Source organism: Leguminivora glycinivorella, chromosome 1, assembly GCF_023078275.1.
Source record: "Leguminivora glycinivorella isolate SPB_JAAS2020 chromosome 1, LegGlyc_1.1, whole genome shotgun sequence".
NCBI lineage: Eukaryota > Metazoa > Arthropoda > Insecta > Lepidoptera > Tortricidae > Leguminivora > Leguminivora glycinivorella.
In genome coordinates, this window is record NC_062971.1 from 2002893 (window position 1) to 2027218 (window position 24326).

The 24326-nt window shown below is 40.7% G+C and overlaps 1 protein-coding gene across 1 annotated transcript in view; it reads left to right on the forward strand.

Annotated features, from left to right (window-relative positions):
* Positions 1-40: 40 nt before the first annotated feature.
* Positions 41-24326, forward strand: part of LOC125225943 (regulator of G-protein signaling loco) — a 157286-nt gene continuing 133000 nt past the window's right edge. Inside the window, 5 exon segments of the mRNA XM_048129789.1 lie at positions 41-615; positions 3295-4427; positions 4839-5048; positions 5051-5185; positions 6100-6282. Coding sequence (XP_047985746.1) covers positions 210-615; positions 3295-4427; positions 4839-5048; positions 5051-5185; positions 6100-6282 — 2067 coding nt within the window. The 5' untranslated portion in view covers positions 41-209.

Consider the following 24326-nt stretch of genomic DNA (forward strand, 5'->3'; position numbering starts at 1 on the left):
CAGGTTGCAAGTCGGTTGCAGAATTTTAAATGCGAACGCACGCAAACTTTCTAAATGTCAGTTAAAACAAGACCTCGAAACTTTCTAGTTTTTCTAGTTTTCTTCTATGAAGTTTCGCCTGAAGCTATTAATTAGATCCCATATCCGTAGCGCGTTCTAATTCCTTCTCAACCCATGATGTGTATTTAACAAAGCCAGTGTTAGGGAAAATGGTGCCCCAACAGCAAAGGCGAAGGAGGAGAAGGGCCGCTTTGGTTCGGACTTCAGAGCGTCGTGTTGTGGTCGCGAGAGGCCCTGGAGGGTTCGGGTTTACTATAGCGGGGCAGCGGCCTTGTGTAGTGTCTGCGGTGGCGGCTGGAGGGCCGGCGGAGCGGGCCGGTCTGCGCGCAGGGGACGCTTTGATTGCTGTGGATGGGGCGAATGTAGCGCGAGCTCCTCACGCGTCTGTGGCTCGGCTGGTGGCAGCAGCGCCGGGGGCGATCGCGCTGAGCGTGGCGCCGCGCGAGGCTCCGCCGACTGACACGGAGGACACGGAGCCGGATGAGAGGGCGCGCACGCGGCGCCGGCACCCTCCGCCGCGGCGCCGTCCGCAGCCTGCAATGCTGCACCACCCAGGTCAGTTTATCAAGACATTCCTATATAGATGCATTCAATTGACTTCAAAGCAATTTATTATTGTATATTTTGCATCACACATGAACGTAAGATTTTAGGTTTACACGTATAATACTTAACTATTTAATACTAGGTTTAAAACATAATACTAATAAATAAAAAAAAACCTTAACAATAAAAAACCTTAACAAACTACCTAAATTAGTCAAACAACCCACCCCGCATCGTTCCCGACGCAAAAGTGCCCATCACACTTGCCGCGTTTCCACGCTGAACCGCGATGGACAACCTCTGCGCCAAGAACGACCCGGAGCGGGGGTTGAGACCCCTCTCCTGCAGACGACAACGACCCGGAGCGGGGGTTGAGACCCCTCTCCTGCAGACGACAACTCTGCAACACACGGCAACAGACGACGGCGACAGACGGCAACTCTTTTTTGCATCATAAGGCAATGGGAATTAGACTTGTTGTAAAACAAATACTTGTAGTATGGTTTTCAATTACTTTTAAATATATTTTCCTTATGGTGGCGGTCTTTCTGCTTTGCAAGTAATTGCAAGTAATGTAATAAGTACCCTACTTTGTATTAACAAGCAATTTGTAAGATTTTAATTTAAGTGTTTTTATTATGTTTTCATGTATAAATGTACATTACTAGCAATTTCTAACTAAAATATAGAAGTAATTATATAAAAACCATAATTATGTGCAATATTTTTATTAAAGTAACTTCCTTGGTTTGCGATAGTTGAATTATAAATAAATTAAACAGAATTACCATTTAACTTATTTTTTTGTTGATAGTTTGTTGGTTCCAATCCAATACTGTTCATAGGACTGGTTGTAACAATAATGTGTCTATTCCTTTTGCAGATGGCTAGTCAAGATCCTTTAATGGTTAGATGAATGAGGAGTAAGTGCTGCAAATATTCTTGCACTTATTTGTGTTTTGTCTGCACTCACTTTGTTCTCATCTTATGTGTTGTCATAATTTAATGTTTGTTGTGAGGATAGTAATTATATTATAGAAAATTTACCACTGTTTATACTTGTGTGACCTCACAAATTTTTGTAGTAATGTGCCTTAGATCCTGTTTATTTCATGTGTAGTGTAAATTTCCTTGAATTACATTTTATCATATTCATATTCATTTATTCATAAAATTAACAATTTTACATGTCAAAATTAAAGTTAAATTATCATAATTAGGGTACAATACAATATTACATTTTAAAAATAGAAAATACTCTCAAATAAATTCAATAATATAAAAAAACTAGCGACCCGCCCCGGCTTCGCACGGGTACTATACCTACATGTAAACCTTCCTCTACAATCACTCTATCTATTAAAAAAAACCGCATTAAAATCCGTTGCGTAGTTTTAAAGATTTAAGCATACATAGGGACATAGGGACAGAAAAAGCGACTTTGTTTTATACTATGTAGTGAAGAAATGGATGACGAACAATAAAATTACAAAAAAGAATAATAATAGTATGTAATCTTATTGAACATTAAATTGCATTATTATTTTAATATTCGGAGATGTCATAAAAAGCATTAATAGTCAGCCATTTCCTTAATTTACTATAGAATGTGGCTTCATTTTTAATATTTTTTATGTTGTCGGGTAGTTTACTATAGATACCTGGTCCTGCAATGAGAACCGTTTTATTCGATTTCGCGAGTCGGCAACATGCTGAGTGTAAGATGTTTTGATGTTTTTGTGTGATACGTGAACTTTTAAATGTCTTTATTGGAAATAGGATAGGATAGGAATATATTGGAATATCATTGGCATTAAACGGTGAGGAGTGGAGAAAGGAAGGGGAGGCCTTTGCCCAGCAGTGGGAGACAATTTAGGCTATAAAAAAAAAACAATTTATTATCAGTCACAAGTATCATCAACTAACACAATAATATATATTATAGCTAACTTGCCTTCTTTTCAACAATTTAGTAATTAGATCATTTGCATGTGAAACTTAACCCATCCCATAAAGTCACCTTCAGTAATGTGTTACTCTTCTAAATGACCAAAAATGAGATACTGTCAGATATTTTAAAGGTATGTTGGCCTTTGTTGTAGAAATATTATTGCAGGTGACTGTACATTAAATATTAATTATTTCATCAAAACCTATTCTTGCTAATAATTATTCAGCTTGTCAATCTTGCCTGTTACCATGAACAGACAAAGGTATGGGGCCCTTTAGCAAGCTTTACATTCTGACATGCAACTCCATACTTTAAGTGGCAGTAGTGGCACTAGAAGCCCCTCTTCTGAACTTTTAGTTAGGTAATGATCAGAATGTTGTTCCTAAAACTACTGTCATACCTCCTAGTGGGCATTGTGTTAGGATGTAGACTATTAAGTAAGTTTGCTGCTTTTTTTACGTACTAGTGCGAGAAGTGGTTCATTTTTAACAGGTCGAAACTTCAGAGGGCCGTCTGTACTGAAAAACGTAACTCGTGTCAATTTATCGCCACTCGTTTCGAAGTTCCTGTTTTGCGCATTTGTATCGTAATGTACTATTTTATAATTTGTCTGTAAATATTATTGGTCTGTATCTGTTTGTTTTCTCAATAAAGAAAATTGAAAAACTTAGTGACTCGTCCCTCTAATGTCGTCTTACATTGATTTCACTCCTAAATGATTTATCAACATTTTCCAGCTTGCCACGCTCCGAGCACATCCGCGGACATCCTGCAGCTGTCGCGCGCGCAGCTGACGCCGGCGCAGGCGGCGCGCCTGGAGTGCCGCGCCGTGGTGGGCTACCTCGGCACCATCGACACGCCCAGCGCCGCCGCGCCCGCCCACGTGCGCTCCGCCGTGCGCAAGCTGCGCCAGGAGCGGCGCCCCGCCACGCCCGTCTTACTCTCCGTCTTACCTAACGCTTTGAACCTCCGGCGCCCGGGCGGACAAATCCTCGCACAGTACCAGAGAGAAAGAATCCTCTACGCCGGCTGCGGCTCCGACGCTGACCGAAGATATTTCGGACTTGTCACGGCCGCGGAAACTGAAGAACAAGAAGCGTCACATAGCTGCCATGTATTCGCAGTAGACCCCAGAATGTCTGAGCATGAAGCGCATTTACCTCGAGCGAGAGAGTTCCAACTGACGTGTACTAGAGACGCGGTCGCTGAGCGCTGTTTAGAATTCCCGCCGTCAGCGGAGTACGTAGTTGGAGTTGTTAAAGGAATGTATTCCTTACCGGCTGATGATAACAGTCCGAATCTCGCGCAAATTTCTAAACTGGCCATCAAAGGCGATAGTCCCGCGTTCGGCAACTTTTCTAGATGCAATAGAGCGGTTTTCCGAGTGCCTAGAGAGAGGCGGCCGCCGTGTCGGCACGATGATAGACTAGAGAGGCTTGAAGCGCAAGACTTCGTTGCTAACTCGCCGCAGCCGAGTAACCATAGCGAGGTTACGACTACGTCTTCTAACTCAGATTCTGGTATAGGCTTTCATAATGACTGTAGAAACATTGCTGACCGGATTTTGGTGGTTGATTTTGCTGGACCACAACCGCCGTTGAATAGGTTTAGACAAGAGATGCCTAGGCGTCCTTTAGGACTAGTTGGTTGCAGTTTTGAAGATGCTTCCTTCCTGTCTAACACGACTCCTGTGGTAGATGGGTTTGCTGGTCAAGGCAGGCCTTTGAACTCGGATGATGGCCTTAACTCTGATCTGCAAGCGAGACATGTGAGCCCTAGAAGTGAGGAGGACAATTACAACTACAACGCATATGGCGTCGCTTCTACTTCGAGTTCTAGAAGCTTCCAGAATGGAGTGGTGTATGATCAGGTAGGTTTTACTCTGTGTTGCTAAGATATATAACCAAATGGGTGAAATGAATGGTGGACTAAATAAAACCTTGTCACTATCTTGTTGTTTATTTATTTGCTTTGAAATTTGTTACTAAAATATGTTGAGTCTTAACAAGCGCGATGCGAACCACCATATTGCGTGTTCTTTTAATGTCAGATATAGGTCTTATAGGGTGAAATCACATCTATCAGCATTGAGTCGCATGTTATGTATGAGAAATCGCTCATTAGTATAAACACGCTTACGCATCGGCGCTGCAAGCATGCGTACACATGCTCATAGTAACGAGCGATTTCTCGCTGGACGCGCATTTAAAAAACTATTTTGCTCGGATTCGCGCCATTTCTGGTGATAAATCTAACCTGAATGTTTCAATTTTCTCCTCAGGTCTACACAGAACCCGAAACCCACCACTACGAGCTCCCAGACATCCAGATAGACCGCGTCGCCGAAGCGTTCAACTCCGTCGAAATATACGAAGAGAAGCCTCTCCCCTCCGAAACAAATGAAGAGAGATCTTTCAACTCCATTGAGATTTACGAAGAAAACCTAATACTTTTAATTCAGATATATATGAAAAGTCGGCATCAGATCAGGCAAGCATGAACAGTATGTCTATGTCGGAGCGACCTATGGGGAGACGACAGGCGTCGTTGGATGACATACTGGTGCTGGGGCGGCCGCCTAAGAACGATGATGATAATTTTGTGCACCCGGCGACTGTGAAAAGCAAGGTAAGTTATTATTGTCGAGGTATTTGACTGTTTCTAAAGTGGGTGATAGACGTACGCGTACTTAAAGATTTCAAATCGGTTGGATCGCCGACTACTACGCGCGGCGGTTGTAAAGTACGCGTACTTACGGTGACACACAATCGAAAAAGGACGTCGAGCCATAAGTACGCTTACTTGCTCGTATGACTATCACCCACTTGACCCACTTAACCCACATCACATTCCACAGTCGACTTTCACAACACCCATGGTAAGAAAGGGGGTGATGAAATTCTTAACTCGTCTCCACACAGGCAATCAATGTCTGCGTGAAATTTCAAAAACTTGTCCCCCAATAATGGGCATATACTACATATAGAGTTTATATGTCTTATGCAACAAAATATTATTGTCCCGGATTTGTAAGTTCACATTTTTGACACATTTGTTTTGAAGTATGTTGCGATGTGGCTAAGACGTATCGTTTGCCAAATCTAACGATTAATTTCGAATTGGTTGAATCGATTAGGCCCTATGTACAAGGAGGCGCTTAAACAAATATACGATTTCTATCAACTTACTGAAATGTCATTTGAATCGAAATGACAGACTCTGCCACAGCACTAGTTTAAAAATAAAAATGAATGATAAATGACATAATAAGTAAATCCTGCGTGATAAATTAATATCGTAAAATACTCACTAACGAAGATCCGCAAAAATGTAACATGTTCTAGATTATGTTTAAAGTAAGCGAAATATTGTTTTTAAGTACTTGATTTTTTTAAATATTATTACAGGATTTTATTTAAAATTTCATTAGGTTGCGCGTGTTTACGTATTGTGGACAATGTCATGTGTCAAAAAGAGGTTCTTACAAATCTGGGACAATAAATAAAATCAGAAAACTTAAAAAATTGTATTTTTTTCCTCAGGTCCGCAAATTAAAGCCTCTAAACCTACTATCAAAAACGAAACACATTCTCATCGGGCGCGAGCGAGACAAGAAGCTAGACAGAGCGAGAGCGCGCGCCCTCAGCGCGAGCGCGGGCGACGTTGCCGCTCCGGGCGGCGAGCAGGAGCTGCCGGCCGCCGCCAGCGAGCCCGACCTGAGACAGGTGAGTGTGTGTGTTAGTGCGAGCGAGACAGGAAGCTAGACAGAGCGAGCGCGGGCGACATTGCCGCTCCGGGCGGCGAGCAGGAGCTGCCGGCCGCCGCCAGCGAGCCCGACCTGAGACAGGTGAGTGTGTGTGTTAGTGCGAGCGAGACAGGAAGCTAGACAGAGCGAGCGCGGGCGACATTGCCGCTCCGGGCGGCGAGCAGGAGCTGCCGGCCGCCGCCAGCGAGCCCGACCTGAGACAGGTGAGTGTGTGTGTTAGTGCGAGCGAGACAGGAAGCTAGACAGAGCGAGCGCGGGCGACATTGCCGCTCCGGGCGGCGAGCAGGAGCTGCCGGCCGCCGCCAGCGAGCCCGACCTGAGACAGGTGAGTGTGTGTGTTAGTGCGAGCGAGACAGGAAGCTAGACAGAGCGAGCGCGGGCGACATTGCCGCTCCGGGCGGCGAGCAGGAGCTGCCGGCCGCCGCCAGCGAGCCCGACCTGAGACAGGTGAGTGTGTGTGTTAGTGCGAGCGAGACAGGAAGCTAGACAGAGCGAGCGCGGGCGACGTTGCCGCTCCGGGCGGCGTGCAGGAGCTGCCGGCCGCCGCCAGCGAGCCCGACCTGAGACAGGTGAGTGTGTGTGTTAGTGCGAGCGAGACAGGAAGCTAGACAGAGCGAGCGCGGGCGACATTGCCGCTCCGGGCGGCGAGCAGGAGCTGCCGGCCGCCGCCAGCGAGCCCGACCTGAGACAGGTGAGTGTGTGTGTTAGTGCGAGCGAGACAGGAAGCTAGACAGAGCGAGCGCGGGCGACGTTGCCGCTCCGGGCGGCGAGCAGGAGCTGCCGGCCGCCGCCAGCGAGCCCGACCTGAGACAGGTGAGTGTGTGTGTTAGTGCGAGCGAGACAGGAAGCTAGACAGAGCGAGCGCGGGCGACGTTGCCGCTCCGGGCGGCGGGCAGGAGCTGCTGTTAGTAGATTTTGTTGATTAGTAGATTTGGTCCGTACCAGCCTAAACTTTGCCCTCATGTGGACTCACTTTTTGGCCAAACACTTTTTTTTCGCTTAGCACCATAATACAAGCTTTGCTCAGTTTGGGGCTGTTGATCTGTGTAAGGTGTGTCCAATATTTTTTTTTAAGTACTTGAATTGGTTTAAGGTATACACTCGTGACTTACAACAAAGACATATGTAACTCCGTATAGACGGATAAAGTCTAAGAAAAAAACGTACCTAGAGAAAAAGGTACGCTGGCCTAGATGGCGCTACACCTTTGGGGAACGCTCGGCTAGATGGCGCTAATATTAATATTTGACATTTTAACACATATCAAGCTAACAAGGCTTGTGTTGTGGGATATATATAATATATATGGCAAATTGTCAAAACGATATATATAATATATAAATACTTATATTTTCAAAACTGAGAACAAATATCTGTTCACACAAATAAATGCCCTTACCGGGATTCGAACCCGGGACCGCGGCGCAGCAGGCAGGGTCACTACCGATTGCGCCAGACCGGTCGACGCGAGAGATGGCAGTCTATGCACTGTGATTACACATTTTACTTTGACAGTATCTCTCTATAATACTCGATCCTCTTTGCGTATATTAAACTATCACTCTGATACCTGTTGATCCTGTCCTGTTTTCAGATTAGGTACATGCCATGCCCTTCCTAAAAATTCCCTTCTTTGTAGATGTCCCGTTCCTCTCCCCGACTGCGTAGTGCTGATGCGGAGTTGAAAAGTCTCCAGGTTCAAAATTATGTATCAAATAGGAAAATCTCGTATGAAAAAGTTTCCTGGCCCAAAATTATGTATTATTTAAATAAAAGCAATCATTTCATTTGTTGTCTATTGATTTAGGGTGTTAGTGTGTTTTCACATTATCCGTTCCGATATCGGATGTCGGAAGGATTTCAATAGTAGAAATCAAAAATGGCAGCGATGTATGGGATATCGGTCCTACATCCGATATCGGATCGGATAATGTGAAAACGCACTTAAAGTCAGACTAATTCTATTTTGATAGAACATAGTTTGCAAATGTTGAAGTAAACGATATAATTTTATACAACTTTAGAGCTTTGAAATTCAATAATAGGTGCGATGTCTGTATTATCAAAATCGCTGCCAACTTAGTTTGGTCACAACTAAATTACAATAGTACATTCACATGTGTAAACGTCAGTTACTACTTTACAATTACCAAAGACATAATTATGTAACTCCGTATAGACGGCTACAGTCTAAGAAAAAAAGTACCTCAGAACCATATAGAAAAATATACGGTGGCCTAGATGGCGTTACGGCCCGGCCACGACATTGGTCTAAGCGCGACAGCGGTGAGCGGCAGCCATACGTGCGAAAGAAAAGTCCCATCGCTGTGTCTCGCTCCAATGTATGGCCGCCGCTCACCGCTGTCGCGCTTAGACCAATGTCTTGGCCGGGCCGTTACACCTTTGGGGGACGCTGGCTAGATGGCGCTAATATTAATATTTAACATTTTAACACGTATCAAGCTAAGAATATGGGCCAAATTGTCAAACCTGAGGTTTAAAAGTTTTAAGCTTGTGTCGAGAGATGGCAGTCTATGCACTGTAATTACATATTTTACTTTGACAGTAACTCTCTATAATACTTGATCCTCTTTGGTAGTTTGTAGCATCTGGCCCTAAGGCCGATAGTCCACTATCATATGTTTATCATAGAAATATGATCATAAGTCTATATGCCTCCCTTTTTCTCCAACGTGACGAAAAAGGACGGCATGTTGCCTATGATCATATTCTATGATCATATTTCTATGATAAACATATGATAGTGGACGATCGGCCTAAGTTATGACTTGTCACAAGTCATACCTAAGTAAACATTGCGTTTGCGTCCCACTTTGCATGACAGTTGGAAGTGACCGATGAGTAATTTCCAATTGTGTCTCATTGCGAGCCAGGCTAATTTAATCATGTTACTAATAATAGACTACTCATGTGCATTGAGGGCTTTAATTAGGCTAGTACCTACAGTAGAATACTAACAACAGAAGTAGGTATGTATTTATTATTATTATTTATTTGAAAATGAAAAAATGAAAATGAAATATTTATTTTTCAAGTAGGAGGAGTACCAACAGCTGTTTACACAGATAATACAACAAACATAAAAAACAAAGAGCCAATTACAGGAACTCACAGGTAGTGATGGGACAAAAATAAAAAGATGTACACATATTCGTGTCACCGCACACGCGAACATAAAAAGAGAAAATGGGAAAAAGAAGTTATACATAAAAAAAAAGTTTTTGCAGGAGAAATTAAATTTCACGACTTCGACAAATGAAGGATTTCTAATTTATTATGAACCAAAGCATAAAATTCTGTATAGACATAAAGTCTAAGAAAAAAACGTACCTCAGAACAGTCAGAACCATCTAATGTGCGGTCGCCTAGATGGCGCTATAACTTTGGTTGATTCTTGGATGGATAGCGCTAATATTAATAATTGTTAATTTTAACACATACTCAAGTTAATTTTTTTTTATACAACGTCGGTGGTAAACAGGTATACGGTCCGCCTGATGGAAAGCGGTCACCGTAACCTATGGCCGCCTGCAACTCAAGGGGTTTCACATGCACGTTGGTGACCCATTAGAAACTTGTACATTCCTTTTTTTGAAGAACCCCATGTCAAGTTATGAATATGGGTCAAATTGTCAAAACTAAAGTTCAAAAGTTTTATACCTGTGTCGAGAGATGGCAGTATATGCACTGTGCCTACACATTTTACTGTAACAGTAATTCTCTATATACTCGATCATCTTTGACTGAAACTAAACGTTCCACAAGAATCACTACCATATCACTACGGTGATAGGTGAAAACGTCATAATGTGATAGGTACCAATTATATAAGTAAATTTGATTAAAATAACGAAGGTCACCTTAGGCTACAGATATAAAAAAAAAACTAAATCTAAATCGGTTCATCCGTTCGGGAGTTACGATGCCACAGACAGACACACACACAGACAGACAGACAGACAAACAGACACGTCAAACTTATAACACCCCGTCGTTTTAGCGTCGGGGGATAAAAATATCTGAACCGATAACATGGTCGCGCGATACGCGATAAACAATAAAACATCAGGCCGTCCCTTACGCTCTTATAAATAGTACGAAAAGGACGGCCTAATCGCGTGACCATGATTGCCTGCCTGCTTACAAATCAAACACCCAACATAGCTCAAAATGAGTATCAAATCAAAGATAAATAAATAATCAAAGATAGTACCAACATGAGCTGAGGGTGTGTCGACGTCGACCCCCTCTGCCAATCAAGACTAGTTGAAGTAACGACGGTATTCATTGTTGTTTATTAACTGTTTATAGGCTCTGAATGTATCCGGCTCGAAGCACCATTTATGAATCTTTATTTTTGTTCCGATTGATTTTATTAGAAGGTTGTAAGTAATGATTTAATTGTCCAGGCCTTGTCTTGTTTTAGCCCTTTATTTTTACTAAAGGACCGTGTGAACTAATCATCATGATGACTTATTGATATGACATGCGATCAAAAGTAGGGGTACTTTATCTTTTATTTGGTCTAATAACTGCGATTCAAGTTTCCCTTAGGTACCTTGCTTGTGTCTTCCACCCATCTAGTTAGGATAGTTTTAAAGAAGTGGTCGTGTTGAAAAGTGTATTAATTTTTTTGTGTTTATTTTCAATAACGATCAAAATAGCCTTCCTGTCACTCACTTTTCTTAACGTATTCAACAAATTCCCCTTTCCAACAAATGCCTTACATTTTTCTGCACACTTGTTCCGTAAACATGGCGAACATTTACCTCTAACTGAAGATTAACGTTACCTCTAACGTTAGTGCAAGAAAAGCTCACATTGTGCGGAGAGCGGTCATCGCGCCCGCACCAATAATTTACCTCTAATTGAGCGGCGTCTGCGCAAGTCGCGACGTAGAGGATTGGTTCGTGGGTGCAGTGAAAAATGTTCGTTGTGCATTTGTTGTATTTTAAAATGATTTGCTAACCTTCAAGTTCAAACGTTGGTTACATTTTTCATAGAAATTCGTATAATTAATTGACAACTGACAGTCGAAGAATCGCAAATCCCATGAAATTTCGGCCTTAAGAGCCATTAATCACAAATAAGCTGAATAAACTCGATAGAGGCAGGTTGCTCGGCCGAGCAAAACACACGTGATTTCTACCTAGGCCCAAGCAAGTCTACATTAGACATTTGCCGCAAGAGCATATTGCCTCGCTCTGTTTGGACCTGGCTAATGTCGTAAAACTCTATGCTACGGTCCCCTTTTCTTGTGGTAGTTTTCTCGGATGTAATAAGGCGACAGACAGCAAACAGCTGATCCACTAGCCAATCCCACCCGCCAGCACTACAATGATCCCGTCGCCTGACACCGGCGCGGACGCACCCAGTCCCGCGCGGTGCCGAGTACCAACCGCACCATAGAGTGCACCGGCCATAGACAACGAGAGACCCGGGCTCAATAGAAATACGTTTGACATGAACCAGTGAGGATTTGCATTGACTGGAGGTTAGTGTACGAAAACAGGGATCTTTAGGGTTTCGGGATAATTTGCCGGTGTTTTGACTCTTTTGAAAGTGATTGACTGTTTCTACCGAAGCAGTTACGTAGTTAGGTTTCTTAGTGTAACCAATTAGTCACGAGCATTGACTATGATTGGGTTCTGGCCTTTTAATCCATCTCGGCTGTGGATTTGTACAAAGTGATGATTGGGCGGTGCCACACCTAGGTACCTAAAGGGCTTGAAATGCCTATAAGAATTAAAGTGCTCATAATCATTTCAAATCTCTCGATTCTATGTTGTCTGCATAGGGGTCAATGAACCGGTCCTTTAGGTAGTCCAACGCTAGTTTTCGTCTATTTGACGAAATTTGAATATAAAAAGTTTGCCGCGGGTATCGCAATCCGTCTTGTCTAACAATACTTCAATTATCTAAACACAAATGAGGAAACATAATATTAAAGTTAATTATGATTGTTAAATTTAATTTGGGTCAAAACGTTGCGACCAGTTTAGCAAAGTAGAAACTGTGTCACTTCCTAGGTTAAATGTTGCTTGTGGGAAAAATGGAATCTGTGTTTCTTAAACACCTGTTATTATGGTTCATTGTCTGTTGTTGCACAAATGGTGACATTTTAAAAGCTAAATTGTGTCTATCGGTTGTAGATTGTAAGTAGGGTCAGATGTAGTGCGAAAAATTTGCCTTCGTATTGTTACGAAAACGTACGAGGGGTGATCCAAAAGTAATGATAACTGAATACTTTTTGCATCGGATTAAAATAAATAGGTATGCCGTTACTGTCCACAAAGACTCCTTAGTAAATAAAAAAAAATAAAAATAAAAAATATGTATCTGTCAGAGAGTTGCATTTGTTTTTTCACGAGCAGTCGGAACAATATCGCAAAAATGGAGAAAACTGAGGTGAGAGCGGTTATTAAATTCTTCTGTTTGAAAAAAATGTGTACTAAAGATATATACGCTGAATTAGTGGGAACACTGGGGGAGTCCGCTCCGCCGTATTCTACAGTGGCACGCTGGTCAAAGGAGTTTAACTTGGGAAGAACATCCACTCAAGATGAACACCGCGAAGGCCGTCCATCTGTCGCCCTTACTGGAGAAAACGTAAAAAAAATTAATGATCTCGTTTTAACAGATAGAAGGATGACTATCAGGCATCTAGTTGAGCTCACAGGCATCTCGTATGGCAGCATTCAAAGAATCTTAACTGATGAATTACATATGAAAAAAGTCTCCGCTCGTTGGGTGCCTAGAATGTTAACGGCTGAACAAAAGAAAATACGTTGTGAGATTTCGAAGTCTAATCTTGAAAAATTTCAAACTGATCCCGAAACATTTTTGTGTCGGTTTGTAACCATGGACGAGTCTTGGATCCATCATTTCGATCCTGAGACCAAACAGCAATCCATGACCTGGAAGCGAGCGTCGTCCCCTACACCGAAGAAATTCAAGGTAGCAAGCTCCGCTGGTAAGGTCATGGCTTCAGTGTTTTGGGATGCTGAGGGAGTCATAATGATCGAATACCTGGAAAAGGGAACCACTATTACGGGCTCCTACTACGCTGACCAAATACGCAGATTGAGAGAGGCAATCAAAGAAAAGCGGCGGGGTAAACTTCGAGCTGGCATCCTGTTTCACCAGGACAACGCACCGCCCCACAAGGCCGGTGTTGCGATGGCTGCCATCCGTGATTCAGGGTTCGAATTGCTGGAACACCCCCATATTCGCCAGACCTAGCCCCCAGCGACTTTTATCTCTTTCCACGGCTGAAGGAAGATCTTAGAGGCAACAAATTTTTGAATGATGGCGAGGTAATGGCCGCTGTGGAGGCATTTTTGGAGGGTCAAGAAAAAGATTTTTTTTTTAAAGGAATTCGTAGTCTGGAGAAACGATGGTCCAAGTGTGTAGACTTGGAAGGAGATTACGTAGAAAAATAAATTATTTTATTAAACATTTTATGTGTCTTTCATACTGATTATCATTACTTTTGGATCACCCCTCGTACGAACGTGTCATGCTATTTCAGTCAGTCTCAGTGCAAGATGTACTGACATTGACTGAACTAGCATGACAAATACGAACGTTTCCGGAAAAATATGAAGGAAACCCTTTTCGCACTACATTTGTATGTCTAAACGCCAGTGTCTCAACATCTAGTATTAGCAACTCTCAGTAGTCTCAATAGGTGAAATGGGACATTTTTTTTAAGATTACATAATACGCCTGACCTGTGTGGAGACGGGTTAAGAATTTCACCACCCCCTTTCTTCCCGTGGGTGTCGTAGAAGGCGACTATGGGATATGAGTTAAATTGTGGCGTAGGCGAGAGGCTGGCAACCTGTCACTGCAATGTCACAGTTTCGTTTTCTTTCAACCCCTTATTTGCCAAGAGTGGCACTGAAGCTTTAGTAGTTTCATGTGTTCTGCCTACCCCTTTATGGGATACAGGCGTGATTGTATGTATGTATGTACATAATACGCTAAATAGATATATAAAATGTTGGTATTATTTACGATCGATCGACATCATTTCGCCCTATCTAAAAGCTAGGGCTTAGTAGGCTTAGTAGTAAGGTCAGCTTGTAAAGAAAATTGAATAGGGATGAGCCCGATAACCTACTTTGGAAATATGTCGAGGTTACTTTGATGCCATAAAATATAGTATAAATAAAACTGTCTCCGGTAACAGTTATTAATATTCTTTATGGTTACGTTACGACCATAGATAATAAATATGGCGGGACTAACGACGTAAGTGTTAATTTTACTTTTATCCGCTGATGGCGCGGTCACGAGCGGCGGGCACGTGTATAATCTGTGATGCCATTATGTTAAAATTAAAAAGTTACGTTTGTGCAGTATACTTTTGTATTTAGCTTCTTTTATCGCCGGTTGTAACCAGTTTTTACATAAACATGACGTAAAATAAAGTCTGAACTACATAAATAAAGTCAGAATTTTCTTAGCAGGCTTGCCCTGCACTACTCTGAACTGGTAACTTATGGCCTAGCTAGACTATCGTTCTCCGAACTACGGCTCGCTAGCCTGCCAATTTAGTCTATTAAAATAGCCAAAGTAAAATTGAAGCCTGTACAAAAAAAACCTTACATTACTGTTATTTTTAGTGAATTTTTTGAACTTTTAAACAAATTTTGTTTTTAGAATATAGTTATTTGTTAACTTTTTTCAATAACTAGATATTTTTCAAAACCGATGCCTAGCAATCGCTAGAACGGGATTAAACAATAGTTCATTACAAAAAGTTCCTAAAGTGATATCCTGTCTGTTAGTAATGGTGTAATACCTACTTGGCTTGAATACCCGACGAGGAACTGCGGCTAAACTCGCACGGCGCCGGAAAGTGCGTCATTTCCTCTACTTATCTGATAATCTGTTAAGAAATATAACTTCGCATACTGTATTGCATTGAATGCAAAATTTGGTAAACTACTTACTGAAATTGTTTAAAATTGTTCCGCTATTTCGCCCTGCGGTTAAAACTTTATAATAATTTATCATCACACTCGGAAAGTCAAATGTGCAATTTCAAGCGCAGAGCGGGTTATATAAAAACCGCTATAGGTACTAAGGGATTTATGAAATTTCAGATATTATAGTATAATTTCACTTTTTTTGTTGCAAGTGTGATGAAAAACATTGTGTAGCTCGCGGTGTAAGAGTTTAACTTCCGCCCTACGTTGCAAAAGGTACCTACAATTTAAGTTCCTGGTCCTGCCATTAATTTTAACAACAGTGTTTTTTCTACCAAACTAGGTTGACTGAAACAGAAACAAATCCCTACAAGGGCTGAGTTTGCATTTGTGCACATTCTTCTCTCTAAGCTATATGGATCAATTTAGTAGAAAGCGATTATATTTTTGTATAGGTAAATATACTCCTATATTTATATTAATTTTATGTAAAGCATAGACGACTTTCAAACATTACGAAAACGTTTTCAAAAGAAACAAACAGAACAAATACCTGGTAGGTAGTAAATTTAAGATACGAGTAAATCTATTGTTTGCTATGATAACATATTTTCAGAAGTTTCCTTTTATCTCTACATCTACAGTTGCAACTGAATTCTATTTTCGTAGGTACTATCTGTATCGTTATCAGTTAATTCCAACGACTTACGTTTGAGGACACTAAAAATAGATTCCCTTAGTTAAGAAGGACGATTGTTTATAAGTTTGTTTATCTGTGATTCGGTTCGAAGAAATAATGTATGTTTTGATTTATATTTGATTAGTCAGTTGTTTGTGTGGTTAGCCTGGAAGATTTACATAAGTCTGTCTAGTAAAGTATGTCTATACATAGTAGGTACGTAAACCCTAGACGGGAACCCCAAAGGAAAGAGAAAAAGTTGCCGTCCAAAAGCAAACTTGGTGACGAACTATTATTATATTGCAGAGGCGTCAAGTCAAGAATCTAGTAATTAATAACTGTAATGTCGTTATGCAGAACTTTTAATTAAATGGCGATCGTCTTTGTGATCGTCTGATCGACCGACTCCCAAACTAAACTAAACTTGTACTATGAGATCCTACTAGACGATGATATGACATGGCCATGACCATCTGTGCTCATGAACACAATACCTTTGCTAATAATTGAACCCAGGACGATCGGCATCACAGGCAGGGTAATGGGACATTGTAAATACGTGGTCGGATGCTTATAGTGACCCTGCGGTGCTGCGGCACTTCATCCCAAAGCGGATACAGAAGGTTGGTGGTTTTAGACGGTAGTCCTCGTCGTCCTAGATTGATTCATAGTCCTTCATCGCCCTTGGTTCCCCTGGACGAGTGGCACGCGTAAAAGCATTTCATCAGCGTAAAAAAAATGGGTCATTGTGTCATTAATTCTCCAGTAATTTATTCGTATGGCGCATTTACATAAACTTTCAAACAATATGTAGCTAGAATTATAAGTCCACATTCAGGGTCCCAAGCCACGAGATTGCGTCAGGTGTTAATTTAAACAGGTCTTCCGGAGGGCCTGGGAAAGCATGCAGAGGGCAGCGCTCCAGTAATTAAAGCCTTCTACCTTAATCTCCACGATTATCGGTAACTTTAAATTCAAACACGCATTAGCTCTTCTAAAAGTATCCCAATTTCAGCGCACTGGTGCAATGATATCGGTTGCCATCTCTGGTTCTATTTCCGCGGCAATCGGGTCAGTGCGGCCTCGCTCCGATAACTCGCATTACTCTACTTTAAAGTTCATCTATCAATCATTTTAGATTTACATTTTATTCGCCGGGTTCAAAAAGTAATTCTTGTAATGTTGTCTGATAGGTGCTTATGTGCGAAATGTCATTTGATATTTGCCAGTCGCTTTTCGGTGAAGGAAAACATCGTGAGGAAACCGGACTAATTCCAATAAGGCCTACAGGCCTAGTTACCCTTCGGGTTGGAAGGTCAGATGGCAGTCGCTTTCGTAAAAACTGGTGCCTACGTCAAATCTTGGGATTAGTTGTCAAAGCGGACCCCAGACTCCCATGAGCCGTGGCTGCAAATGCCGGTATAACGCAAGGAGGGTGTCGTCTGATAGGTCGGGGCTTGTTTATTTGTATGATCCTGGATTTCTATGTATAAGTCATGCCAAGTTCTGGGTAGAAGATCCTAGGTAAATCGTGCATTGCATCGTGGTAATCCCGAAGCTTTTTCAATAAGGCCTAGTTCCATTTCCCCCGGAAGGTTAGACGGCAGTCGCATTGATAAAGTAAAACAAGTTGCCAAGCGGACGTACACCCATCTTAAAGCCGGCAACGCACCTCCAACACTTCTAGTGCCTCGGGTGTTCATGGGCGGCAGTGATCGCTTACCATCAAGCGACCTGTCTGCTCGTTTGCCTCCTATCCCATAAAGAAAACATGCCAAGTGGATTCATGAGCCTTGGCAAAAAGCCTGGTTTTCTTGTTAAACTTTATTTATTTGAAAGTTAATTCCGTCCTTTACCCTTTCAATTGTAATTTAATTTGTGAGTGTTTATTCAGCAGAATCACTGAACGACGATCCTTAAGTGATCTGTCCGTGAATTCAAGCTCACAATTCTTGTTATTTGGACAAAATATCACTCAACAAAGGAACTGAAGATGCAGGAAGATGTTTGTTTACCTCACTTTATTAATATTAGTTTATTATTCTCTTTATTTATTATTTTAACTCTTACTGCGTGTTCACATTATCCGATCCGATATCGAATGTAGGACCGATATCCCATCTATTTCAGCCACCATCTTTGATTTTTGCCTTTGAAATCCTGCCTACATCCGATATCGGATCGGATTATGTGAACACGCAGTAAAACGCACTTAGGCTAGGCTATTTGTGAAGTAAAGTGTGTGTGTCTGTTTGTTTGTCCGTCTTTCACGGCAAAACGGAGCGTCGAATTGACGTGATTTTTTTAAGTGGAGATAGTTGAAGGGATGGTGAGTGACATAGGCTACTTTTTGTCTCTTTCTAACGCGAGCGAAGCCGCGGGCAAAAGCTAGTATGAATATAAAAGTAAAATACAAATTGGTTTATTATTATTTGTAGGAATACCTGTCGTTTTTGCTTATTATTATATTTAAGAATACCTATTGTTTAATACCTATACGTATAGATAAGCATAAGATCAGAATTGCTGTTTATGTTTATAGTTATTTATGAAAATACCATTATTCTTTTTCCGTTGCTTTTACGCGTTTGTGACATATACATTCATAGTATTCACTCATCGTTCACGTCTTTCCTGTAGACATAGTAGTAGTAGTAGTAAATTCTTTACTATACAAAAATGTATGTTTTTCATCACGTTTCTGCGGATATTACATACATATGTATTTTTAAATTAAAGGAAAAATGGAAAAATTTATAGCTCCGGCAGGACTCGAACCTGCGACCTCTAACACTAAGGCGTTTGTGAATTGAGGGAAGGCATGGATAAATTCGCACACACCCAGCAGGCCTCCGTGGGGCAGTTGGGAGCGCGGCTGGCTCCGGCAAAGCCAGAGGTCGCAGATTCGAGTCCTGCCGGAGGTGTGAATTTTTCCATTTTTCCTTTAATTTAAAAATAAGTAGAAATGTATGCGTGCGTGCGTGCGTGTGTGAGTGTGTGTCGAAAAAAATATTTGTGTCCAGATAGAAGCGAAATTTTAGGTAAAATTGTGTATATCGCATTGCTAGAGGTTGTTTACCTTTTTCAGTATTTAGGGGTATTAATACTGGCTGGTTACTTGGGCGATTATTTTTTCCGCTACAAGTTTGACGTTGTTTGTCAGTTTAATCTTAATGTTTATCATAAGTCATAACAAATTGAACTAGTACCTAATTACAACCTTGTCATTCTGAATATTGGTTTAAATTTGCTTACTGCGATTACCTGTCCAATTTGAAGTTTACTGTGACAAAGCTTTAAAGTGTTTTACAATGAATGACATCTTACTCGTAGCTGTCTATTAGTAAACCTTATGTCGTTGCAGTAACGTACACAAATAAATAGTTTTATGGTTTATTATGGTAGTAGTTAGCAATTATTTTATTGAGTGTAGAGCTAAAAGTCAAGTAGAGCTGTACAGAAATCTGAAAATTCAATTAAAAAAAAAAGTAACCATCAGATTAAGAGATGAATACTCTAGACGAGTTTAAAAAAATAAAAATCTGTTGGGGTGTCTGGGGTTTTGAGTGATACCGGAAACACGTTGTATATGTGTTTGGGTCATTCATGATTTTGACTGTCCTGATTTTGTTGCACGCTAAGGTCGTTAAGTGAACTTTTCGACCATGTTAGATAGCCAACATTTTGTTCTTGTTCTTATACATAAATAAGTCCATTGGGTCTAAATGTATAAAATTATCATAAATTATAAAAGCACTCATTTGTTGGGACAAACATATCCACACACACACAACGTACCGGAGAGAATGGTCATCAGTAGTGGTCATCAGCCGGGTCGCCCGAAGGTCGGACCAATTTAGGAGTCCACCCACCGCTTGTTTCACGACGAGTGGGTAATGGCCAATTTGGAGCTTCCTCATTTTTAGCCACCCAACGAAGAAATAAAGGGTTAATTATTAAACAGTAGGTTAATTTAAGTCGCTAAATAATAGTCAAATTTTAGCTGACAGATTTATATAAGATTATAGAAGTTAAAATAACTAAGTTCAATTAGTTATGTCCAAAGTTATGTTTCTTTGAGGTGTAGGTTACAGGTCATTTCACGAAAGTTGTCACAAATGCAAAGGGATGACGACTACATAAAAAAATGGCATTCTGTTTATTCCGTCAGTTAGATCGTCCAAAAATAGTGAACACATATATTTTTCGCTTTTTCTAATTAATGAAAAAATACAAAGATATAGAACAACAAAGTTCCTGAGTGGGGGCTTGTGACGTAACTTCTAAGTAAAAATTGTATCTAGGCGTGACGTCATGCGAAACTTCAACGCACTGTGCCGTCGTCATTTTTCGTTTACGAGAAAAAAGAAAAAAATACGTGTCTAAATTCTTTGATAATCTAACTGACGGACTAATTAGTTTTTTTTTTTAGTCGTCTCGCCTATTGTATGAGTGACATCGTATCGGTATATTCGGTATACTATACAGCCATAACTATCAAGAGCCACTATTTTATTGGTTATCTGGTTATCTGTCACACAGATATCTTCATTCACTCATTCGTTCGTTTTATTCGTTCTTGTGAATTGACCTGTATACTGTGACAGGAATCACCTCGATTCAGTCGAACTCGCTACGTTTGATTCTATCGATTATAACAACTCCCAAAAACAAAAGAATTCAAGCCCGTAAACAGCTCCATTTGCGTTAAAATTTTCACATCATCAACATTTCATCAAGACATTGCAAACGGCCAAATCCTTGGTCCGCCTGCAGACAAATGACGATAACCAGGTCGATCTCCGTAATTCAAATTTGGAACGCCAATGAGGCATATTTCCGCGTCCGAATGCTCGCGTCGGGATGTTAACCTCTTTAGCGAGGTCGCGGTTGGTTATCGTGAATGACTCCTCTGTTGGTTTATCGTATTTATTTTAGGTGACCTTTTTAATAATCCTTTTCTGATATTTGTTAAGATGATTTCATTGATGGGTATTATTGCGACAGTTGAAGGATGCTGATTACCACTCGATTTTCAATGGGGATTACATTAGAAGTTAGAAGCTACGGTAAATAACATTATAATAGCGTTAGGCGTACGCTGTCATCATCCTCCTTGCGTTATCCCGGCATTTGCCACGGCTCATGGGAGCCTGGGGTCCCCTTTGACAACTAATCCCAAGATTTGGCGTAGGCACTAGTTTTACGCGACTGCCATCTGACCTTTCAACCCAAAGGTAAACTAGACCTTATTGGAATTAGTCCGGTTTCCTCTCGATGTTTTCCTTCACCGAAAAGCGACTGGTAAATATCAAATGACATTTCGCACATAAATCCCGAAAAACTCATTGGTGCGAGCCGGAGTTCGAACCCGCGACCTCTGGAACGAAAGTCGCACGTACTTGCCGCCAGGCGTACGCTTCATGGGTACGCTGTCATGGAATTATAATACAAATCCCACCCAACTGCTTATCCACATCTAGTCCGTGTAATCCAAAAAATATAATACTCACTATTAGGAGGTCTAATCCATACCTACCACAGATACGACTAATTAAGTACTACACAAAAATAGTTATTTGTTATACAAGGGGGCAAAGTTGTATTTTAACGCCGAGTGTGGAATTGAAAAACGAGCAAGTGAAAGGATTCTATAGTTGAACCACGAGCGAAGCGAGTGGTTCGAGAATAGAATCCTGAACTTGCGAGTTTTTTAACACACGAGAAGTAAAATACATTTGCACCCGAGTGTAACACAAAACTTTTCCCCTCACTATAGCGAGGAAACTACAACGCAAAAAATGCGTTTATCACTGCTTCCAGTAGTTCCACAGGTGGTAAATCATCTTTATTACTAGATTCACCTACTTTTATCAATTTTAAAGCAGTTAATTTGACTTTAAGATTTAAGTTTAAGGTCAAATTACTTTACCCACTAGTGGATAAAATGCGTTTTTACCCGCTGGTATTAAAGGACAAAACACGTGTTTCCGAGCTAGTGAGGGGAAAATATCCTTGTCTCACCCTACACCCTTTTCCCAAATTGATCGATTTTTTAAAACACATGAGCTGTGAATGAATGACGGAACTAAAGTGATTACCAACAACTCCAAGTTTATAAGAAAGAAAATAAGATCACGGCACAATTCGCACAACTTGTGTCTTTTTGCAATTACATTTTATTAACTAGGTTATACAATTACTCATTAATTAATTAATTACACGCCATGTTCAACATTAGATATTAGAAAATCATAACAATGTGTTGTTTACATTCAAGAATCTTCAATATATTATCTCAAGTATCTCAATATATTCCCACACTATGTGGGTAAGTCAAAGCTAGTACCTGGGCTTATAAGCGCATTCATTCGGCCCGATTCGAACAATACTTTTAAGATACAAGACCGATACTTACTGATCCGTCATTGGGGACATTGGAGACTGTTTGGTTAAAAAAATGTCACTCTTGATACTGATTAGATTAGTATCACAGTTAGAGATAATATAGGCATTGTCCGAATAGGGCCGATTGTTTCAAGCCCGGTGCAATACAGTTTTGTATTGACATTCCCGTATGAACGGTGGGAATAAGACGTAATCAGTCTCTCTCGGGCGTCCGTTCGTGACTGACGTGAAGTTCGCTTCAATTACGCTGAAAACCATGTGATAATTAAACCGTTTCGTAACTTGTTACGCCATTTGGATTCTTAGCTACGTAATCCTACGTTTCAATATCAACTGTGCGCCGTTGAGTTAAGGTGTATTTGTGAGCGGTAGTGACCACGTGTTCGATTAGTTGTGTTCTGAATTTAAATTTGGAATTTGAATTTGGAATGTCGGGGTTGTCAGGGAGAATATAAACAGATGTGGTGTTTTTGTTTTGTTTAGTGTTTTTTTTTTGTGATCAAATAGAAATGGCCAACAGAGTCATGGGCTACGTGATTTGTGGGTACAACTCCGTTGATAATCTAATGGTGAGTTTCATATTTAAGTGTATAATAAGAAGAAAAAAAATCAAGGTCGTGTCGAAAGTTCTGTCGCAAAATAAAAACTTAGCCGCCTATGATGCACCCATTTTTAGCATTTTTGTGTATTAGATCTTTCTAGCTTTCATTAAAAACAAACAACACAAAACAAATGAAAATCATAAAGCAACTGTAGATCAGGATTCTATGAAGTAGCTTTTTTTTTTTAAATCTTTGATATTGTCAGCTATCAACATATCAAAGCTCAAAAAAAACTGACATGTTTACTTAGCATCAAGTCTGCGTTCTATTTTTGAACTGACCAATCGTTAGTGGTTAAAGCTTTGAAGGTAAAAATAACTGTTAATGCCCGTTGCTACACATATTCTAATTAATTAATTAACTTGTTATGTCTGTGATCCTCGCATGCAAGCGAGTTAAGATGAAATAGAACTACTTGCTTGAAATCGCATTTTCATACAAACGTCCTCATTTTCCTCTCATGGCCGCTGTACACATATGGCCAACGGTTCCACCAGCCCTTTGTGAAACCCCTTGGCCAAGATAAGAGCCGCTGTATACACATTGGCGAACCAATCACTCTTCATGAAAGATGGACGTGGAATGGAAAAGTCTAGGAAATTCTAGGTCATAGACGTTGTCAGAAAAATTTGATTAAAAAATAATAACCCCGTGGTAAAATTAAATTATTTGAATATTCTGATAAGAACATTTATCTTTTTTAGGAAATACATTAAACATTTGCAAGGTTATTTTATTTCCTAAAATCTACACTATTATTGGCATAGATAAACTTATTATTTTCGTAAATATTTCACTAAGACTGTCCTCTCTGACGGCTGACGACCAACTGAATGAAGCGCCAACGTGTAAACGCAGTTGGCCTTTGGCGCCAAGATCCTTTGATGTGTGGACAAAAAACCGACACCAATCGGTTGGCCGGCAAGCGCAAGCGCCAACTGCCAACTTACGACCAAGTAGCCCTCTACACGCTTGGCCAAGGGGGTTGGTGGAACCGTTGGCCATATGTGTACAGCGGCCATCAGGTATTAATTAATAGGCCAGTTTCCTACTAGTCAAATCAGCTTCTTTTTAAGAACTGTCAAGACGATTTGCTAATATGTAATTACTATGAAATACTGAGGAGTGACGTCACGGTCAATTTATTTACTTTATATCTTTCTCTTTGACTTTTTAAATAGAAATTATACTTAAAAATAACTACTGTCCATGATTCTCTTATAATTATGTGGTGCTTTATTTAGAATAGAATAGAATAAACATTTATTCGTGAACACAGGCAAGACAAAATACACATAATAACAACAAGACAGAAAGGAATGAAGTGCCACGAAATGGCCTCATCTCAGCGTCGTAC